General features: G+C 37.2%; 4 protein-coding genes across 4 annotated transcripts; 3 read left to right on the forward strand and 1 right to left on the reverse strand.

Moving 5' to 3' along the window:
* Positions 1-690: 690 nt before the first annotated feature.
* On the forward strand, positions 691-3,474 carry LOC141593066 (pentatricopeptide repeat-containing protein At1g11630, mitochondrial-like). Its single transcript, XM_074414010.1, has 2 exons — positions 691-1,145; positions 2,412-3,474. The coding sequence occupies exons 1-2, from the start codon at positions 785-787 to the stop codon at positions 3,257-3,259; spliced, it is 1,209 nt and encodes a 402-aa protein (XP_074270111.1). The 5' UTR covers positions 691-784; the 3' UTR covers positions 3,260-3,474.
* A 97-nt stretch (positions 3,475-3,571) lies between these two features.
* On the reverse strand, positions 3,572-5,137 carry LOC141590787 (uncharacterized). The gene is made up of 2 exons (XM_074411344.1): positions 5,131-5,137; positions 3,572-4,158 (listed from the first exon to the last, which is right to left on the reverse strand). The coding sequence occupies exons 1-2, from the start codon at positions 5,135-5,137 to the stop codon at positions 3,572-3,574; spliced, it is 594 nt and encodes a 197-aa protein (XP_074267445.1).
* Positions 4,787-9,144, forward strand: LOC141593067 (N6-mAMP deaminase). Its single transcript, XM_074414011.1, has 12 exons — positions 4,787-4,842; positions 5,427-5,709; positions 5,932-6,002; positions 6,151-6,242; positions 6,417-6,476; positions 6,619-6,849; positions 6,983-7,059; positions 7,636-7,705; positions 7,792-7,905; positions 8,224-8,290; positions 8,421-8,525; positions 8,852-9,144. The coding sequence occupies exons 2-12, from the start codon at positions 5,627-5,629 to the stop codon at positions 8,959-8,961; spliced, it is 1,080 nt and encodes a 359-aa protein (XP_074270112.1). The 5' UTR covers positions 4,787-4,842; positions 5,427-5,626; the 3' UTR covers positions 8,962-9,144.
* Positions 9,145-11,432: 2,288 nt separating this feature from the next.
* LOC141593068 (phospholipase A I-like) lies at positions 11,433-19,865 on the forward strand. The gene is made up of 18 exons (XM_074414012.1): positions 11,433-12,587; positions 13,398-13,545; positions 13,666-13,744; positions 13,871-14,024; positions 14,124-14,333; positions 14,411-14,656; positions 14,735-14,897; positions 14,982-15,242; positions 15,336-15,457; positions 15,591-15,752; positions 15,879-16,071; positions 16,167-16,303; positions 16,430-16,568; positions 16,697-16,888; positions 17,343-17,814; positions 18,358-18,568; positions 18,651-18,740; positions 19,155-19,865. Exons 1-18 carry the CDS (start codon positions 11,946-11,948, stop codon positions 19,605-19,607), a joined length of 4,074 nt encoding a protein of 1,357 aa, XP_074270113.1. The 5' UTR covers positions 11,433-11,945; the 3' UTR covers positions 19,608-19,865.
* The last annotated feature ends 1,974 nt before the right edge of the window (positions 19,866-21,839 follow it).

The raw sequence follows: 21,839 nt of genomic DNA on the forward strand, positions 1-21,839 counted from the left end.
CTCACAAATCATAAACCGCTTACAATATATGTAAGGATCAATTTCTACGCGATTAGAGTTATAAATGATCTGAGTTGACTCATAATTTCTCGAAATCGGATTACAACCAAGACAGACAATATACGCACCAATAGATAGATAATTATCTTGGTCATCAATTTCGAGCCAAGATGGACCAGATAGGAGCCGATTCCTTAATAAAGCTCGGATCTCGTTACATCACTTGTCCAAAACATTGAGTCAACCTCACAAATCATAAACCGCTTACAATATATGTAAGGATCAATTTCTACGCGATTAGAGTTATAAATGATCTGAGTTGACTCATAATTTCTCGAAATCGGATTACAACCAAGATAGACAATATACGCACCAATAGAAAGATAATTATCTTGGTCACCGGCCCCGTATCAATTTCAAGCCAAGGTGGACCAATTTCGAGCCAAGGTGGACCAGATAGGAGCCGATTCCTTAGTAAAGCTCGGATCGCTTTACATCACTCGTCCAAAACATTGAGTCAACCTCACAAATCATAAACCGCTTACAATATATGTAAGGATCTGAGCTGACTCGCAATTTCTCGAAATCTGCGCGGCTCAAAATGGGACAAAATTAATTTCAGCCAATTTCAAACCAAGTGGGCCAAATACAAGCCGATTCCTTAGTAGAGCTCGGATCGGGAGCTCGTTACCTCTCACATGTCCAAAACATTGAGTCACCCTCACAAAGTCATAAATCATAAACCCTCCCTAAAACCCTAAATTTCTTCAATTTTTCCCCAAAAATGGCGTTGTTCACAAAACTTCGATCAAGAACACTCATTCAACTCAGAAACTACTGCTCATCATCTTCAATCCTAAGCGGAGATTCCAAAGTAATTCTAACAAGCAAAGAGAAATCACGGGCAGCACTTTCTCTTCTCAAATCCGAAACTAACCCTGAAAAAATCCTCAATATTTGTCGGGCAGCTGCCCTAACCCCTAAATTTCACCTTGATCGCAGGGTGTTTTCGCTTGCGATTTCGAAACTTTCTAAGTCGAATTATTTTGAGAGTATTCAGGGTTTTCTGGAAGAGCTCAAAAATCGGCCTGATTTGCAAAATGAGAGTTTCGTTTTGTACTCAATTGTTCTTTATGGTCAAGCAGGTGTGTAATTACGCTTCTTTTCGATTCATTTCATTGTGATTGTACCTAGTTATGTGAAATTACGCTTCTTTTCGATTCATTTGGTGTTTTGAGTTGTTTGTTTGATTGATAACCCAATTTAGTTGTTGGTTGTAGTTTGATTGGTGTTCATTTTACTGTGATTATAGGTAGTTTTGTGTAATAACTGTAATTACGATTCGTTTCGATTCTATTGATGTTGTGAGTGGTTTAGTAATTTCAGAGGTTTGTTTGATTGATAGAGTAATTTGTTGGGTAATGTTGTTTTTGGTAGTTTGATTGATGATCATTTCATGGTGATTATAGGTAGCTGTGTGTAATTAAGCTTCGTTTCGATTCTATTGGTGTTCTGAGTGGTTTAGTAATTTGAATGGTTTAAATGATTGATGGGAGTAATTTGGTTAATTGGGTTGTTTTTGGTAATTTGATTGATGATCATTTCATTGTAATTATAGGTAGTTGTGTGTAATTAAGCTTCGTTTCGATTCTATTGGTGTTCTGAGAGATTTAATAATTTGAATGGTTTAAATGACTGATGGATTAATTTGGTTAATTGAGTTGTTTTTGGTAATTTGATTGATGCTCATTCATTGTGATTATAGGTAGCTGTGTGTAATTAAGCTTCGTTTCGATTCTATTGGTGTTCTGAGAGATTTAGTAATTTGAATGGTTTAAATGATTGATGGATTAATTTGATTAATTGGGTTGTTTTTGGTAATTTGATTGATGATCATTTCATTGTGATTATAGGTAGTTGTGTGTAATTAAGCTTCGTTTCGATTCTATTGGTGTTGTGAGTGGTTTAGTAATTTGAATGGTTTAAATGATTGATGGATTAATTTGGTTAATTGGGTTGTTTTTGGTAATTTGATTGATGCTCATTCATTGTGATTATAGGTAGTTGTGTGTAATTAAGCTTCGTTTCGATTCTATTGATGATGTGAGTTGTAGAAATGTGAAATCATGTTGTTAATAGTGTTTTAGAAATGAGACGGAAAGGTAATTAATTTGGTGAATCGGGTTGTTGTTCTTTATCATCCGTTTGTGGGGATGGTATTCAATCAAAGTTCAAGCCTTCAAGGCTTGATTTCGCAATCATTCATTGCAGCTTGGTGGTTGTGCTATAAATGTCACTGATACCGCCTGAAAATGTGGTCACTATAACCTTCAAAACTCGGACTCGGCCCATATTTAATACTTCCCATGGTTTTTGCTTGGTAGAAAATCTTTTGATAATACGTTTCGCAGGTATGATCTCCACTGGCATTACCACGTTTGAGCAAATGGAGCACATGGGTATTCCTAGGACTGTGAAAGCATTCAATGCCCTGTTGTTTTCTTGCATAGTAGCTAGAAAGTACGACGAGGCCAAAAGGATATTTACGGATTTCCCCTCAACGTATAACATTCAACCCGACATTGATTCTTACAATACAATTATCAAGGCTTTTGGTGGAGCTGGTGAGTCAATATCGGGATATTCCATCATTGCTGAAATGGTTGGGAAGAATTGCAAGCCAAATGCAACAACTTTCGCTAACTTGCTTGCTGGGTTTTATAAAGAGGAGAAATTTGAAGATGTTGAGAAGGTACTAGCCTTGATGAAAGAGCATGGGATAAAACCGACTCAGAATATATATAATGTTAGAATCGAGAGTTTGTGTAAGTTAGGAAGATCGTCTGAGGCTAAGGTTTTGTTAGATGGCATGCTTGAGAGAAAGATGAAGCCAAACACCGACATTTTCTTTAATTTAATCTACGGATTTTGCAAGGAAGGGAAGTACGAAGATGCAAAGAAGTTGTTCAAGAGTATGGCCAACCACGAATGTAAACCGAACAGTGATTGCTACTTCACTTTAATATGCTATCTGTGTAAAGGTGGTGATTATGAGACAGCATTACAGATTTTGAAGGACAGCATGGCGAAAAATTGGTTTCCAAATGTTACAACCACGAAGTCTCTTGTGGAAGGTCTCGTAAGCATTTCCAAAGTGGAAGAGACGAAGGAACTGATTGAAATACTCAAGAAAAGGTTTCCGAAAAATGCTGATCTGTGGAAAGAAACTGAAGAGAAGCTGGCCGGAGTAGCCGCGTAGGGAAGGAAGAATTTATTTTGACATTTTTTGTTTGATATCAGATGAGAAATATTTCTCTAGTTGAGATATCTACTTGAATCTTTCCTTTGTAGTACATCTGTTTTTCAGAAACTCGGCTTTTTCACATAAGCTCTGTAACGAGCTGCTCATGTTACTTTTGACAGTCTAATTTGGCTGCATGATGATATCGAGCTATGGTGTTTCGACATTGCGTTTAAGACTGAGATACGATGTTTCGACATTTCTTTGAAGACTCGAAATATTATTCATTTCTGAGCCGAAACAAAATTTGACTTTCTGTAAAGGAAAGTATTAGGTGCGATTATTAACGAGAGCAAGTTTTCTGACAGATGGTCTCATGATAAAGTTTTCGCACCCCAACAAAACATTGCTTGGCATAAAAGGGGTTCTTGGTCTACTGAAGAAATTCATTCCGATGACCTTTCCAGAAGAATTGCTCACAAGCGGACCACCAATTCCCGACTCATTAATGCTGCAACTTGATGACATTAGGTTATCAGACTCGAGATGGTCTTTCCTTATGTTGATTTTTCCAGGAAAAATCGTCAATTCATTTCTGCGCCCTACAGCGGTCACTACATCCCCCAATTTAAACACATTCGTGTCAAACGAGGCAGCATCAGTCTCACGTAATTCAGCACTGACGATTGCAACGTTGTAATGCTCATCGATGTAAGTTATGATGCCAGGTACTTTCTCGCGGTTTGGCAAAAGAACATTAACCGGAAGAGACTCCCCTTCTTCCCAAGAACGGTTCCCCAAAATATAAGCAGAAGTAACAATCTGTTTTTGCCCATTATGCTCAACGACAATCCCAGAGCTATGCCAACTTACGTAGTCTGATGATTCGTATTCAAGACCAACCAAAGACCGTGAAACTGTACATGCCAAATTTTTCGACTCTCAATTCAATGCATCATCATCAATAGTAGGACACTGGTTTTCTTGATTAATTATTTGTTTGCAGTCTTGCAGATTGTCATCAATACGTATTTATAGGATCACAAAGACTAGTAATTTAGACCTGGCAAATGGGTCACGGGGTCGGGTTAATTCGGGTAGGGACAACTTTGAGTTTGCTAGCTTTGGGTCGGGCGGAGTTATTTTGGGTGTAAGTCATTTTCGGATCAACTATTATCAAGTTATTTGTGGATAATAATCAATTTACAACAATAAACATTCGGTTATCAAAGTTGGCTGGTGTGAGTGGTAAGGGCACTCATATCTTAAACCAGTGGTCTGTGCGAATGAAAAAATCAAACTTGGGAGGGGTCAACGTCAACCCATTAAATTGTCTTCAGTACCCCGAAGGAGATTGCCCTAGCTGTCGGGAGAGGATACTCCTGGTCAACCCAAAAAAAAAACAATAAACGTTCGGGCCGGATTATTTGGGTTTTAGGTCAAAGCTCGGGTCTTGAGTTTGAGTGGCGGGTCGGGTTATCCAGGATCAGGTCATTTTTGTCGGGTCTCTCAATAAGAGATCGTATCTCCCAAATTTTAGTCATAAATTTATGGATCAATTAGTTTATTTCCCAACAGTATCCACTAAAATCTTTCCGAAAGCCCCTATTTATTAAAAGCATATGTGATTTTTATATTTTCCCGCGCCAAAATGCATATTATCAAACAAGGAAACTAATGATAATTATATTCATTCACTAAATAAGAAAACTAATAATTACAATTTAAGTCATCTATTATATTTTCATTAAAATTAATCTTTTCATCAAATTAATTATTTTCACTAAATTTTAAAGTGTAATATTTTTAAAAAATAAAATAGATTGATATAAAATTATAAATTATTAAATCTTTTACTGATGCTATTATTAGATGATCAGTTGACTAACATTCCATATAAAAACAAAACTGTAAATCGTTGATATTAGTTTCGTGAGAAAAAAAAAAAAAAAAAAAAATACACTAAAACTCATTAGCTTTATGCTATAAATTTTTTTTTGCTAAAATATATTTCAATTCATGACTCAATTTTCTTAACTAATTTTTAGTTCTTGCTTTTATTTATCAAAGCAAAATACAATGATAAGAAATGTAAACAATTATAAGGTACCAATATTATATAAGTTATTTTATAAAAATATTAAACTTTAAATACCGTGCAGATATTACATGGGGTCTAAACTAGTCAAATACTAACAGATTAACCGGAACTGGACATATTCTTCCCTTCTCATTCATTCATTTATCCGGTGCGTGCCGAAGGTAGCGATTGCGGATTCCTCGTCACACAAAAAAAAAAATAAATAAACAAATGATCGGACCAAAAGGTTAGAAAATAAAGTCGTTTTTGGAAGCTTGAAGCCAGTGCAGCTTCAGTCATAGAAGATGGATATGGAGTGTTATGTATCCATGCCAAAAGTGGAGCTCCATGCCCACTTAAATGGTTCTGTCAGAGATTCCACTTTACTGTAATTCTCTCTTTCTTGATTCCTTCTACTCACTCCATCTCGATCATTTATTTACCTTTGATTAAAATACCTATTCCCAAGAAAAAAAATGTAAACAAATGATTGGAATGGAAGGATCAATTTTTTTTGTAAGGCCTGGTTTAATTTCTAACATGTTTACATTTTTAAGCACTTAATTTTATCTGGGATCTGCTTAATTAAGTGTTAAACTGTGATTTACAGTGAACTTGCTAAAGATTTGGGTGAAAAGGGCATTATTGTTTTCTCTGATGTTGAGCATGTAATCCTTAAAAGTATGTAACTTTCTTTGTTTTTTGTTACTGTTATGCTTTAATTTCCGTAATTATGGACCCCAATTGGATGCCCGGGACGGTTTCAGATGATTTGATTCATGTCAGCCGACCCCGAATCATTTAATTGCATTATGATTGTGTTATGCAGATGATAGGTCACTGGTTGAAGTATTCAAGTTGTTTGATTTGATTCACATTCTTACCACTGATCACAATACTGTCACCAGAATCACCAAAGAAGTATGATTGAATTTGTTTGTGCTTTGTAGTAGTGAAATTAAACTTTTTTTCGGGATATATATTGTCGAAAGTTAAAAACTTGGATAAGACGGTTTTATCCTAGCATTCGGGTAGTATTTTGTTGAAAATAAACCAAGTGTCTTGGTGTTTTGCTGATATATTTTTTGTTATTAGGTGGTTGAAGACTTTGCTGCTGAGAATGTTGTGTATTTGGAATTAAGAACTACCCCAAAGGTACTAAGTTAGATTGGTAATTTGAATTACGAGTTAAGCGTTATTTGTTTGAACGTTGGCAGATGAAATTAAGTTAAATAGTGAAATTACAACTTGGCTAAGACTCTAAGAGTGAGTTGTTGCATTTTAAATTGGAGTGCAGAGGAATGAACTGAAAGGAATGACGAAGCGTTCTTACGTTGAAGCTGTAATTGAGGGTTTAAGAGGAGTTTGTGCAGTTGACATAGACTTTGCTCCTGCTGACATTGAATTGGAGAAGTGGGATGCAACTTGTATGAATAACGCTTCTAATGGATTAACTAGGAAGAAGATATATGTCAGACTTCTCCTCAGCATTGATAGAAGAGAGACCCTTGAAGCTGCCTTGGAAACTGTTAAGTTTCTCCCTTCTTTTGTTAAGGCTTTAATTTTTGACGGTTCTTTGCTTTAGGCTTTGAGTTTATCGTACCTTTGCTTCTGAGCGAGTAAATTTGTCGTGAAAGATGACTTGCAGAAACTGATTGCAGGTAAAACTAGCCTTGGAAATGAGGGGCAATGGCGTTGTTGGCATAGATCTTTCTGGCAACCCAAGAGTGGGAGACTGGTACACCTCTCATGTCAACTACTCCCTCTGTCCCGGTCATTTGTTGTCCTTTTCCATATTTGAGTGTCTCAGTCAATTGTTGTCCTTTCTATTTTAAGAATAAATTTGAAGAGCAATTTGATCATTCATACTCGATTTGTTCCACTTGTCATTTAGTAATCGATCCCTTCCTCTTTCCTTGGTCTTTGTGCCAAAACCAAAGGATAACAATTGACCGGGACGGAGGGAGTATTAAATACGTTTACAACTTTACATATGTAATGAAGTTCCGTTTTATGGAGTCCCTCCATAAATGGTTTATGATGGATGGAGGAAAATAGTTCACTAAAGTCTCTTCATTTCTTTTTTAGATGGTAAAGTAATAGTCATTCGATGCAATTTTCCTTATGAGTCATTCAGGAACTGTCTATCTGCGTTGTACTGTAAGTCTGCATTTGTGCGACTCCCTTTACCCATCATTTGTGGGATCCCTTGAGGCATTGGAGTAATGTGATGCTGCTGTTTATGTATGTAATCAATGTGCGTTCTCCTCTCTAAGAATGTTTTGTGTATGGCTTCTTTCTGACTGTGCTGCAGGAAAACATTTTTGCTGGCTTTAGTTTTTGCTAGAGAGCAAGGTCTTCGTGTTACTCTGCACTGTGGAGAGGCATGTGTTGCTCAATACTTGTTTGCTTTTCTAATGAGCGCATTATTAGACCTGACTGGCGTGTTTGTAAACTTAGTGCTGTATAGGTACCTAACCAGGAAGAAATACATGGAATGCTGGATTTTCACCCTGAGAGAATTGGCCATGCTTGTTGCTTGGAAGAGGATGCATGGAATAAACTGAAATCGATGAAGATCCCGGTTAGTGTCCGTGTCATTACTTGATGCATTTCTTGATATCGTAGGTGCGAACCCTTCAAACTTCAAAATATGGATGACAAAGGTGCCATCTTTATCCATTTAAAACTGTACTGTCATCGGTTTAGAATCCTGGTAGTTTCAGATACAAATCACACTGTACATCCGTCTTTTGTTTGCAGTTCTCACATTTGGAGCTGAGAGTCTGATTTCGAAAATTTAGTTAAAACATAATTGACGAAAAACTTCAAATCTTATATCCTTAGGTTCATAGTGAAAATACTTCTGAAAAACGTCTAATCATGTAATTGCATTTTGCAGGTTGAAATATGTTTGACATCTAACATCCGAACTAATACAATTTCCTCTGTGGATGCTCATCATTTCGGTTTGGTTCCTTCCTTAGCCAAGTTTAGTTTTGAATCTAGTTTCAATTCACATATGCAGACAGCAGATAGGCAAGCTGTCTGACAAATGGACGCGTGGTCTTTGTATTGATAATTTGATTAATTTTGCAGCTGATTTATACAAACTGAAGCACCCAATGACTCTATGCACTGACGACTCCGGTGTATTCTCTACCAGTTTATCCAAAGAATACGCCATTGCTGCAACTGCTTTCAGTAAGTAACCTTTCTCTTCATACCTAAATACTCCCTTCATCCCACTTATATTGTCCCTATTTGTCTTCGGTGTTCAAACAATGTCGGCTTTGACTGATATTTTTCGCAATGCACTATAGTTTCAAGTTTTTGGAAGGACGATAGAAATATAGCTGGTTTGATTAATCAAACTTAAGGAATTTTACATTATACCGTCTATCTGAAGATATTAATGGCCAAAGTTGACATTTGTTGATCACTAAAAATAGTGAAAATCGAATGGGATAGTAGACAATGAACTTGTGATGAAGATGGCAACTAACTTTTCGACTCTTTTATATCAAAAGATCTCGGGAAGAAGGAAATGTTTCAGCTGGCAAGGAATGCAGTCGATTTCTCATTTGCAGAGGAACGCGTGGTAAAGCAATTGAAGAAGTTATTCGATATAGCGGAGTAAGAGCTGATCTTACAATAATATATGTCACTCTAAATCTTCCTTGTTCTTAGGTTAGTAAATCTTTGGAGGAACAACTGCATTAGTTTTCTCCTCTTTATTTGACTTTAGCCATTTCTAGTTTGAAGGAAGGTTAAAACTTGATTGATTAATGAGACAAAATTATTAGTCTAAATTATGGTTTCATCGTGGACATGTGTACATTCTTGACGGGATTTGAACCAAGTCATGAGGATCATTTCTCGTGACTTTACTTGATGTAGTTGACACATGCCTGTTGAGTGACTATTGACGCGGAATAATACCCTCTTCCTTGTTTGACATGAATCTCGCGTGCTACTCGTACCCTAATGTCTTTTTTCTACCCTTGAATCCGTCTAATTTCTTGTTGACGGGCTGGATATCAGTTTGCGGAGTATTCATTAGGAAATTTCATACAAGATTGGGAAGCCACAAATGGTAAATGGAGTCACAAGAGAGAATTTGATGTAAACGGGGTTTGAACACAGGTCATTAATATCATCTCTCATGACTTTACCAGCTAAGCTAGTTGGCATCTGCATTATTCGTTGAACTATCATGTCGCATCTTATATCCCATTGTTTCACCATTTGACAACTAACTTTTGACTATAGAAAAACGTATTTTCTAAATCCCGCACATGATTTTACTTAATCCCACACACTTTGTCAACTTATTCCGAATCTGCCCTTTGTTAAAAAAACAACTTAAAAATTTTTTCTCTCGTCTTCCTCTCAACCTAAACCAAATTGCTAATAATTTAATGAATTATGAATTTCAATTTGCACATATCACAAGTAATTTCGCCGATCTATCAACAAATTTATTAATACACGCCTTTTAAATTGATTGAATGTTTTTTTTTTTTTTTTTTTTTTTTTTTTTTTTTTTTTTTTTAAGGATGTTTACAATTAGGGTTTAAAATTTAGGAATTAGGAATTAGGGATTTTGGATTGTTGAAGGGGTGGTTGCTGGTAGTCGTCTTATTGGCCGGGTAGGGTGGTCGGAGAATTGGTCAGCGTTCTGAGGAGGGTGTGGTGGGCAGGTCGTGGCTGTTTCAGAGTACTTTGGTCATTTGGTGGCTGTTTCAAGGGTGGTGGGTCGGTTTATTGTAGTTGGTGGTGCGTCGGTTTATGGAGGCTGGTGGTGGGTCGATTTATGGCGGCTGCTGCTGGTGCATTCTGGTTGTGAGCGGCTGCCGGTGGTGTGTCTGGTGGTGGGGCGAGTGGTGGTGGGGTGGCTGAGCATCCATGATTTTTATTTTTTGGGATTTTTTTGCTTTTTGATTATTGTCTCTCTAATTGTGTGTGAAAAATGAGAGGGGTAAAGACGGAATAAGGTGACAAAGTGTGCGGGATTAAGCAAAATCATGTGCGGGATTTAGCAACTCCCTAGAAAAATTGTGCAAGTAGCATTAAGTAGCCACAAATTCTCTCAACACTTTTGTCTTATTTAAGATATTTGACCCGTTTTAAACTTAAAATTGATATATCCGTTTAAAGAGAGACAATTTGGCAAGTAGTTGATATGTCAACACCGTCGAATCAACACGAGACACCAAAATAGGCCAAAGAATACCACCGGCGAATCTAAATACAAATTATAAAACCGTCTCATATAACAATCCCCCTACTACTAAGAGAATAAAAATTCTCTTAGTTTTCCCTCCAAAATGCATTTGTTTTATTAAAGAAAAAAATTAAAACTTTCTTTTAATAAACTATTTATACTTTTCTTAAAATATAATTTTATTATAATTATAATTATACTCTAATCTTTTAATTAAATTCAAAATTATGATTTTTTTTCATTATAATAAAATAAAATTGGTATTAAACTATAGACTATAAGTTGCTAAATTTTTCATAATGCAATAATGATTACTTTAGAAAGTAACTTAACACATCTCCCTTCTCTAAAAGAATAAGATGTCTCTCAATTTTTTCCGCTGAAGTGAAATATTCTGTATGGGTCATCACACTATATCATACAAGTATTAATTATATACCATAAATAGGAGATACTATTACTAATTTTTAATTTGTAAACACACATTAATGAGATATTTTAAATTACTATACATGTGAGATTACATTAATAATGAGGATGATATGAGAAAAATATTCTCCACAATTTTTTTTATATTTCTATTTTCCTTTTTTTTTGCTACAAAGGTACTCTACAGTTGACTATCTCATTTTGCAAATTCTCTAATTTTATTGTATAATTAAGTCATTACTTGGGGTTATTCTTTTGGTAAATGTAATTGTATAGTAATATTATTTTTAATAATTACGTAATAATTATAATTAATTTCAGTTAAATATCAATCTTATTTGGTGTGAAAATTATCAAATTTTCGCTCTTATCCGCTTAACAAGTTATAATATTTAACGTCTTTGTATATTATTATCTAAAAAACCGCGCATTTGTGCGCGGGTTCTACACTAGTTATTACTCATTGATTAGTTGGATACATGAGATTATAGTGAGTTACCCAACTAATTGTGCTTAATCAAACCATCTAGATTGTTTGAAAGTTCTTTTTACGTGGAGTAACATGTAAGAATGTCAATGCAAACAAGTCAAATAACAATAACAATAAACCGACTCAAAACGACGCCGTTGCTCATCAAACAGTAAAAAAAAAAAAAACGATCATCACCTTCATCAAACAGTTCATCACCATCATCATCTTCTTCATCTTCTTCAATTTTTTCTCGGAAATTGAAAATCACAATCAATCAAATTCGCAATCTTCAATCATAAAATTAACTTACATAATCACATTTTCTTGTTACATTTCATTCAATCGTTCAATTGAATCATATATTTTCGATTTTATTTTTTCCAGAAATGATTTTGCATTGCATTCATCTTAAACCCTAATTGATTCATTTATTTGATCAATTAACAATCTTTCGATTATATTTGATTAAAATTGATTGAATTTGAATTGATCGACAATGTCATGGGGATTAGGTTGGAAAAGACCGTCGGAAATCTTCCATTTGACGCTACATTTCGGAGACGAATCATCGGCGGATGAAATCACCGACATTAATGACTCCGCCTCCCCAACCGCCGCCGTAATCGCCGGCGACGGCGAAGAAGACGACGGAAATGACGGCAGTGATGACGTGTCAATGGAGTGGACCGCCGGTGATGACGAAGAACAGGTGGCACTCCGCCTTCAATCGAAGCTCATGGTGGCAGTACCGCCGCCGGAAGACACCGTCGTCGTGGAATTCAAGACGGTAACTTGCGGAACACTTAATGTCGAAGATGATACGAAAGTTGAAGATGATAATGTTGAGGTAGATGATAGTAAAATTGAGGAAGAATCAGGTGATAGTAGTAGTAGTGTTGTGAAGGTGGAGATGAATGTGGTGAAGAAGAGGGAGCCGTTGAGAGTGATTACAATGGAGAAGGCGGCCGGGTCGGGACAGCAGAGTGATGGCATTGGTGTTTTGACAAGGTTGTTGAAGTCGAAAGCGGCCGCAGCAGCGGTGGCTGGAGGTAGTGGTGGTGGTGTTGGGGATGGGAGTTTGTGTTTTAAGGATTGGGATAGTGTTACTGTTCTTAGTCTTTGTGGTTGTGGTATTTCTGTGAGTTCTCTTTTTTTACTTTTGTATAAGTATGTGGTTAGTTTGTTAATATTTCTGTTTATTTTTCGTGAATTAGTTAACTGTTTGATGTGATTTGCTTTGATTATGTGACTTCTGTGCTCTTGAATGATTTACTGTTGTACTGACTTCGTCCCAAAGGTAAACGAACGTGTGGGACGGAGGGAATCGATGTTATGCTATAAATGATACTTTGTACTCTGTACAGTCGGCATTTGTTAAGTACGGAGGACGTTTGAGGTGTATGGATTTGGATTATTTGTCATTGGTTATTGAATGTTTTAGGTTGGTTTATAATTGTCAAAGGTTGTCAAGCGGATGAGTGAAAGACGAGGAAATAGAAGGATGGAGTTTTTAATTTTTAGGTCATCGGTAAACTCTATAAAGATGGTGTAACTTCTAAGGAAGCTGTTTGCGAGTCATCTTTTTGGAGTTAATTTTTTCCGCTTGAAAGTTTCAATGGTAGCAGTCTGCTTCTTCCTGTTGTTTTTACAGATGCCAACTTTAATTAAAGTAGTGTGCTGAATTAAGTGGGTGGGGTGGTGGGATGAAATTTTTGATGTTCTCTTGAAAAGGCTGTTTCCCTAAGTAGCTATTTGATATATGATGTCAAAATCTTATATGCGTATGTAAAGAGTATAAGCATCGTTGTTGCCTAGTCGTCACTTTTCTGTCAGTAGAATCAGGCCTAAGATGTGGTTGTGCGTGATTTACCTCTGTAGATTTAACTTTGTAGTATCTGGCCACTTCAACTTCACCAACAATCTAATAAAATATATTCTGCAACTACAGGTATTACCCGTAGAAATTACACAGCTTCCGCTACTTGAAAAGCTGTACCTTAACAACAACAGGCTCTTAGCTTTACCTCCTGAAGTTGGCCAGCTCAAAAATCTTAAAGTTCTAAGAGTTGATGAAAACATGCTGGCTTCTGTGCCTGGTATATGCTATATTTTTTTTTCTCGATCATTATAGTAATAAAGTCTCGTGTATAGCAATGGTCTGCCTTTAATATGGTAGAGTACGGATTGTTTCCTAATTTTATCAATTGTGGACGCAGTGGAGTTGAGGGAGTGTGCTGGGATGGTGGAGCTCTCCCTGGAGCACAATAAACTTATCCGTCCCTTACTAGACTTCAGGTCATTTCACTAATGATTACGGCATCAGCATGTTGCTACCTGTTATAGATTTTTATTGACCACAATGCAATGCAGCTAAAGATTTCTCATTCTTGTCTGTAATAAGTTAATCCTTTCTAATGGCAGGGCTATGTCTGAATTGCGCGTTCTAAGGCTTTTTGGTAATCCGCTTGAGTTCCTTCCTGAGATTTTGCCCTTACAAAAGCTTCGACACCTGTCTCTTGCTAACATCAGAATAGTAGCCGATGAAAATTTTAAAGCAGTGAATGTGGAAATAGAGGTACTGAAGTAGTTTGCTCTTCCACTAGTTGCTTCACTATCTTTTAAAATTTTGATGATTATTACCTGTTTCCCTCTTATCTGGACCTGATAATTATAGACGGAGACAAGTTCCTATTTTGGTGCATCTAAACACAAGCTGAGTCCCTTTTTCTCACTTATATTCCGGTTCTCTTCTTGCCATCACCCTCTACTGGCGTCTGCCATGGCAAAAATTATGGAAGATCAGGATCACCGCGTCTTTGTTGGTAAAGATGAAAATGCAGTTCGTCAACTTATTAGTATGATAAGCAGTGAGAACCGTCATGTGGTAAGTCAGGCAGTAATGAATCCACTCTGGTCCCTTAGTATTCGTAGCATTGGCTAAAACATGTTTCCTTCTTGTAGGTAGAACAAGCATGCTCTGCTCTTTCATCCCTTGCTGCCGATGTTTCTGTCGCAATGCAACTAATGAAATGTGACATCATGAAACCCATTGAAACGGTTTTGAGATCAGCTGTTCAAGAGGAATTGATTTCTGTGCTCAAAGTATTGGAGCACCTTGCTTTTACATCTGATGATGTAGCAGAGCGACTGTTATCCAAGGATGTATTGAGGTCATTGAAATCACTGTGTGGTCATAAGAATCCAAAGGTAGCTTAATGACACTTGATTATTACTTGTCCATTGTAACTCCCTTGACAACAAAGATTTATGTGTTGTGCATTGTAGGTTCAAAAATTAGCTTTAATGGCGGTCGGAAATTTGGCATTCAGTCTGAAGAATCGGCAGAAGCTAGTTACTTCTGAAAGTCTACGGGAACTTCTTATGCGCTTGACATTAACAGTTGAGCCACAGGTCAACAAAGCTGCAGCCCGAGCTTTGGCGATTCTAGGTTTGTTCTAAGACTTATGTTCACGTGTTTTTGAGATTCTTCAGTGATGTGATTTAGTGATTGTCTTGTTCCTCCTTTTCTTAGGAGAGAATGAGATCCTCCGGCGTGCAATCAGGGGGAGACCAGTAGCAAGGCAAGGGCTTCGGATTCTCACTATGGATGGGGGTGGAATGAAGGGCCTGGCGACGGTAAAAATCTTGAAGGAATTAGAAAAGGGTACGGGAAAGCCGGTACATGAGATGTTTGACCTAATATGTGGTACATCAACTGGTGGTATGCTGGCGGTGGCTTTAGGTATCAAGTTAATTACATTAGAAAAGTGTGAGGAAATATACAAGAAACTCGGTGAGTTTAAAATATGGCAACTTTTTCATTAACTTTATGAAACATACCTGCCTTTAAATTTTAACCATGTTTTCATTAAACTTGCTTAATCAGGTAAGCTTGTCTTTGCGGAACCTGTTTCAAAAGACAATGAGGCAGCAACTTGGAGGGAGAAGTTGGATCAAATATACAAAAGTTCCTCACAGCGGTTTAGAGTTGCAGTACATGGTGCTAAAGTATGTATTGCTTTCCACCCTCCCCACCCCCCTCCCCCCCCCCCCCCCCTCCCCCCATCCTCTGTTACTTTTCTAGTGAATATGAATCCAAATCCACTGATGGAGTGGGGATGCATTGACTTTTTACCTGCAGCACAGTGCAGAACAGTTTGAGAGGTTGTTGAAAGAGATTTGTGCTGATGAAGATGGAAACCTTTTAATCGACTCTGCTATTAAAGGAATACCTAAAGTTTTTGTGGTGTCAACTCTTGTTAGCGTGGTTCCTGCTCAACCTTTTGTGTTCCGCAATTATCAGGTTCTAGACAAAGTTATCTTACATACGTCTGTAGGACTGTAGCTATTCATGTCATTCTCATTACTTTTTTTTTCACATAAGTCCATTACTACTATGTATTTGAAAAACATCTGCGTTTAATTTCAGTATCCAGCAGGAACTTCAGAGATGTACCTCTCACCTTCAGAAAATTCAGCAATCAGCATGTCTGGCAGAGCGAATGCCGGTGCGCAAGTTGGCTATGAACGCAGTGCTTTTATAGGGAGTTGTAAACATCAAGTCTGGGAAGCTATAAGAGCATCTTCTGCTGCTCCATACTATCTGGATGATTTTTCAGATGGCAAGTCAGATTGCTTTTAATCTTCTTTTCAACTTCGTATTCATTTCTATTATCTGTTAAATTCTCATGGTTTGCATCTTCGTTCCCTTATGTAGATGTCAACCGCTGGCAAGATGGTGCTATAGTTGCTAATAACCCTACCATTTTTGCCATAAGGGAGGCTCAACTGCTCTGGCCTGACACGAAAATTGATTGTTTGGTCTCCATCGGATGCGGCTCTGTGCCAACGAAGGTTGTCGATTTTTAAATTACGGAGTATCTACCAACATTTTTGAATTACTGTCTTTTTGTTCAATTTATGTAAGCATAAAATGCGAAATAGAATGTAAGAAAATGATGTCTTCCGGTCTCCTCCTAGGTCCGAAAGGCTGGCTGGCTTATTTGGGATACTGTGCCAGTGTTAGTTGAAAGTGCATGTTCGGTGGAGCGAGTTGAGGAAGCTTTAAGTACCTTGTTGCCAATGCTTCCTGATGTACACTATTTCCGATTTAACCCTGGTTAGTATTTCAAGATTGCTTCTTATTCAATGAGGAATTGAGGATAAGAGTTTCCGTTTTCCTCCTCATTTCAAGAATAGAAATGAAAGTTCATTGTAACATGGACTTTTCTTGTACTTTTCTTACAGTTGATGACCGTTGTGACATGGACCTCGATGAAACCGACCCTGCTGGCTGGTTAAGGTTGGAAAATGCTGTAGAGGAGTACATCAAAAGTAACTCTGAAGCCTTCAAAAGTGTTGGTGAGAGGCTAATGTTACCATTCCAACAAGAAGTAAAATGGCCGGACGGTGTTAAATCTCCATCGAAGTCTGAAAATGGTACTTCTTGAGTTTCATTGCTAGTATTTAGTTTTCCTTGGTCATAATTCCATTTTTTACTGTGCATTTTTTCTTTGAACAGATGACGTCTTTATAAGGAAATATGTTGTGATAGTACCAGATTATTGTTTTTACTTTGACCATGATCAGTTTTCATTGTTGTATGAAGATAATATCAGGAAAATTGTGTGGTTTAAGATTGATAAATAGACGTCTCATTCAATTTTCGAGTTTTTTTCTCCCTTTTCTTATCGATATAAATGGGAGTCTTAATGTTCAAAACTGCCTTGTGCCTGAAAAGAACAAGGTGTCTTGGAAAAGGTTATTTTCCCAACAGGCACAACTTTTAGTATTGCTTCTTATAGTTTAGCTTTTAATCTGCATGTTTCTTTATAGATATGTACCCCTCCCTGAAAATGGTCTGTAAATGCTTGTGTTGTTTTTGCTTTGTCAGATGAGGGTTGCCCTTCTTTGGGATGGAGGCGTAATGTACTTCTTGTGGAAGCTTCTAATAGTCCAGATTCTGGAAGAATCGTGCATCATGCAAGATCGCTGGAAACATTTTGTTCTCATAATGGGATAAAAGTGGTTGCTGTGACAGGAATTTTGAATTCTCCAAAGCCTTTCTCTGCCACATCAGTTAGCTCGCCTTTTGCTTCACCTATGTTTACTGGAAGTTTTCCATCAAGCCCTCTTGTGTGCAGTCCAGATTTTGGTCAGAGAGTTGGTCGAGTTGACTTAGTCCCTCCTTTGAGCTTGGATGGTAATCAACCTTCAAAAGTTATCTCTCCGCCTGCAAAGTCTTCTTCAGGACCTAGACAGCTCTCTTTACCTGTCCAATCATTGTTCCATAAGCTGCAGAGTTCGCCACAAGTGGGTATCGTTCATTTGGCACTCCAGAGTGACACTGCTGGTGCTATTTTAAGGTTGGTATTTTCTGGTCTTTCCATTTCCAAGCCTCATCGTTTCTGTTGCATGTGTCAATGTTGCATAGTTCGGTGTTCCATTCAGTTAAAGGAACGGGATCAAGTTCATAAAATGCTACTTGAGTACTTGGTACAAACAGAGTGCTCTTTGGCAGCCTAGTCCGTAAACGAACTTCTTCTAGTTCGGAAGATTTGTTTTGAGGATAGGCCGACCCTAACCACGCAACCAAGGGCCTGTATGGCAGTTATCATCTCCATCTCATTTGTATTGTCTCATTTAAACTTTGATATTTTGACCATTAATCTCTTCAGATATATGCAAAGGTACTTTTATCGAATTTGAAACGTTTAATTTTGTCAAAACAAATAATTTAATGTTATCTTTTAACAAAAGTATCATTGTATATTGTGACGAAATAGCAATTAAAAAGTTGTTTAGTATTTACCAAGTGAAATGGGACAATATAAATGGGATGAAGAGAGTATATTTAAAACTTGTAGCTTCTTATAATGCTTAACAAATACGGTCAAACACGTTGGCAGTTGGCAGAACGATGTGTTTGTGGTTGCTGAACCTGGAGAGCCAGCAGAGAAGTTCTTACAGAGTGTACGGTTTAGCTTGTTGTCAACAGTTCGGGGTAGAAAGGAGATGTTGAAACTTAACTCTATTACAACAATTTCTGATTTGGTGGCTTACCGGCCTTACTTCCAAATTGGTTGCATTGTTCATAAATACATAGGGCGCCAGACGCAGGTATACCTTGAGCTGTTTCCACTCTGATATTTTTTGTAAAATCTTCTGAATCATTTCTTCTAAGCTACTTTTATATCTGTAGGTGATGGAAGATGATCGTGAAATTGGGGCTTATATGTTTAGGCGAACAGTCCCTTCCATGCATCTAGTTGCCGATGATATTCGCTGGATGGTACATATTTACATACTCGTATTTTATTTTGTGCATACTTGAGTTTTTAAAATATTAAAAAGAAAAAACTGAATTTGGTGACCTGAGTTGCCTGAAATGTAAACAATCTAACATTCAGATCACATACGGTTTTTGCTGAATAAATTCGTAGTTTTTTTCTCCTGTTTTTGTAAATTTATGTTAAAATCACCTTTATTATTATTTAAAGATAATCTGCAGGCTTAATTATGCCTAGAAAAGTTGCTAATTTATTTGACTTTGAGTATGCTATACTTCGTATCTTACGTCACCAAGCTGAGAATTTTGAAAACCTCGTGTCATCAAAATGAGAGTTTTCAAAACTCAGGTCACCGGAGTAAAGTACCGCAAACTCTCAAGGCACCTAAGTGAAAATATTCCTTGATTATGTGTTAGGTTGGAGCTTGGAGGGACAGAATTGTATTGTGCACAGGAAGACATGGGTTGGTCAAGCCTTTAGTTAAGGCTTTTCTAGACTCTGGTGCCAAAGCCGTTTTATGTTCATCGGTTGAACCTCCAGAAATGCAACCAACAACGTTCCAAACATCGGGTCATGATTTTAGTGTCTTGGCGAATGGAAAGTTTGAACTAGGAGAGGAAGAAGGGGATGATGAAGAAGTAGAACCAGCTAGTCCTATTAGCGATTGGGAAGATAGTGATATTGAGAAAAATGCGGAATCATCCAAGGGTTTCTGGGACCACGAGGAGGATGAACTATCTCGATTTGTTTGTCATTTTTACGAGGCGTTATTCCGGGAAGGAGCAAGCATACATTCTGCTTTGAAAAGTGCTTTGGCCTCTCATAAGAAGCTCAGGTATTCATGTCATCTGCCAACTATGCCATCGTAACTCGTAAGTTGATATCTTGAGATGGTACAATTGTATATTGGAACCGATCTTCGCCACCCTTTGATGCAACGAGGGGTAACAGAAGCAATACAGAGATACAAAGACACATAGTTAGCTAGGAATAATTGATTAGGTCAGTTCGAAAACATCCATTATCGGGATTATACGAATATGTTTTTGCTATATCACTTGTGATGAGTGTAATATTTCGACTCTTATCATAAACTGATTTTCGAGATATTACAATTGTATTTCCGAAAAGTGTTCTTGTTTTCTACTGTAAATGAAACCACAGTGGTTGCTCGATTTTTGATGAATGGCGGATTTCGAACAGAGTATCACCATCCAGTAAATATGCCAGCAAAACTTGGTGAAATCTGTCCAAGAGGCGTTCTTGTAAGTTTTGAGTATGTAAGTGTAATCTATGAACATACATGAGAACGCAAATTCTTATTTCAGACGGGCTATTTCCCGTCTGAAATAATACGGATTAAAATTAATGGATGGAAGAAGCAACCCGAATCCATGATTGTCTTATTTAATGGAAACTAGTTTTAAAACCCGTAAAAATTAATTAAACTAATTATTTAAGGGATTTTTACCTTACACCCTGAATTTGTGGGTTTCATACCCTGAATTATATTCCAAAGCTTCAGCTTAGCCTTTTTTTTTTTTTTTTAAATAATTATACTCTCAAATTCTAGTTATTTTTTTCTAAATTAATTAATCGTACTTTCCTATTTACTTCGTAGTAAATTTAGTAATTCATAGTAAATAATAAATTCCGGTATATATACTATTAAAACCACTTTATATATAAGAATTATTATCGAAACAATTAGATGAGGAATTAGCAGAATTTGAATCGTCCCGAGTGTTGTGATAATTGCATCAATTCGCAGACAAGAATTGAAGAATTAACCTTAGAAGTCGGAGAAAAAATTGAAGAACAAGAAGGAGAACAAAAGGTGAAACTCCATAGTTGGAAGATTCAAATGGTAATTACTACAAATACCCCACATGGGTTTAAACTTTCACTTGATTATTTACCTTGTTTTCAACAAAAATAACTTCGTCTCGGAGATTTCAGTGACCCTGTGCGAGATGATGTAAAACATGGTTGGATAATAGCATCATGTGGTGGTATATTACTATGCACTAATGCCAAATTTAACCAAAATTTGTATTACTTGTGTAACCCATTGTCCAAACAATGGTTAGCTCTCCCACCCACCCCTCGCACCCATGTATGTACTCAAGTCGGTTTTATTTACGACCCTTGCCTCCCTGCTATTGGCCGTGGCTCGATTGATCACCCTCTGAGCTGCCCCTCGTGTCGGTTTATGGTGGTTTCCCTCACCAAGAATTTGGATCAGTACTAATAGGGGTGGAGTGTTATTTATCTGAGGCCGTTGTTTGTCGCACTGAGCCTGTTACGGTCCCAACGGGTTTAATTTGGGACCAATGGCAAAAATTTAAATCAATTCTTCATATGAGGTGTCTTCATTAGCTTTGGTTAGCTCAGTACTCTGAGTCTTCATATGAGGTGTCTTCATTGTTGTTTTTGATCCTTACAAGTACGCGTTTAATGGCCTCATTAAACGGCCAGAGCAAGACCAAATTTGCACTAGATGTTGTTTTAGTGGTTTCTCCCTATGCAATGGTTTCCTTTGGTTAGCTCAGTACTCTGAGTTTTCGCAACAATTTCGATTTTGGAAGCTCAATGAGTATACAAGTGTTGATAAATTGGACGAGTGTTGTTGGAGCATGCAGTGCAATTTTCGTTTCAACCAGTTACCGATTGATCAGCCCAAGTGGAGACCGACATCAATGCTTTCGTTCTATCCTTATGATGATGAGGTTGTTTACTTGGAGTTACATAGAGGTGTGAAAGGCTTTAAGGCTTTGTGGTTTCTTTCAACTTGAGAATCGGGACCTTGGGACCTCCCATATGAAGAAAATGACTAGACGTTGGGCTGGCGTTTTTACGCTTGACCTCCCTCGTCTTTCATCTTAAGTTTGTAATCGACTTTCTTTTAAATAAGTTACTGGTCTCAATAACAATGTATTCTGAATTTCTGACTGTGGTGACCTTAGTAATAATATATTCTGTTTTTTTGCAATGTTAATTTTCTTGAGTTGCAATATCCTTTTCCTTGCGCCAAACTTAATTGTTCGTCTCCTTGCTACTAATGTTACCTGTCATACATGTTAAGTGATCATAAAACAATG

This window comes from Silene latifolia, chromosome 7, assembly GCF_048544455.1.
Source record: "Silene latifolia isolate original U9 population chromosome 7, ASM4854445v1, whole genome shotgun sequence".
Lineage (NCBI taxonomy): Eukaryota > Viridiplantae > Streptophyta > Magnoliopsida > Caryophyllales > Caryophyllaceae > Silene > Silene latifolia.

Coding starts and splice junctions, on each gene's coding strand:
- LOC141593066 (XM_074414010.1), top strand. CDS start 785: ATGGCGTTGTTCACAAAACTTCGATCAAGAACACTCATTCAACTCAGA. Junction 1,146..2,411: donor TGTTCTTTATGGTCAAGCAG/GTGTGTAATTAC, acceptor TACGTTTCGCAG/GTATGATCTCCACTGGCATT.
- LOC141593067 (XM_074414011.1), top strand. CDS start 5,627: ATGGATATGGAGTGTTATGTATCCATGCCAAAAGTGGAGCTCCATGCC. Junction 7,906..8,223: donor TGAAATCGATGAAGATCCCG/GTTAGTGTCCGT, acceptor TGCATTTTGCAG/GTTGAAATATGTTTGACATC. Junction 8,526..8,851: donor CATTGCTGCAACTGCTTTCA/GTAAGTAACCTT, acceptor TTATATCAAAAG/ATCTCGGGAAGAAGGAAATG.
- LOC141593068 (XM_074414012.1), top strand. CDS start 11,946: ATGTCATGGGGATTAGGTTGGAAAAGACCGTCGGAAATCTTCCATTTG. Junction 14,025..14,123: donor CAGTGAATGTGGAAATAGAG/GTACTGAAGTAG, acceptor TGATAATTATAG/ACGGAGACAAGTTCCTATTT. Junction 14,334..14,410: donor GCAGTGAGAACCGTCATGTG/GTAAGTCAGGCA, acceptor TCCTTCTTGTAG/GTAGAACAAGCATGCTCTGC.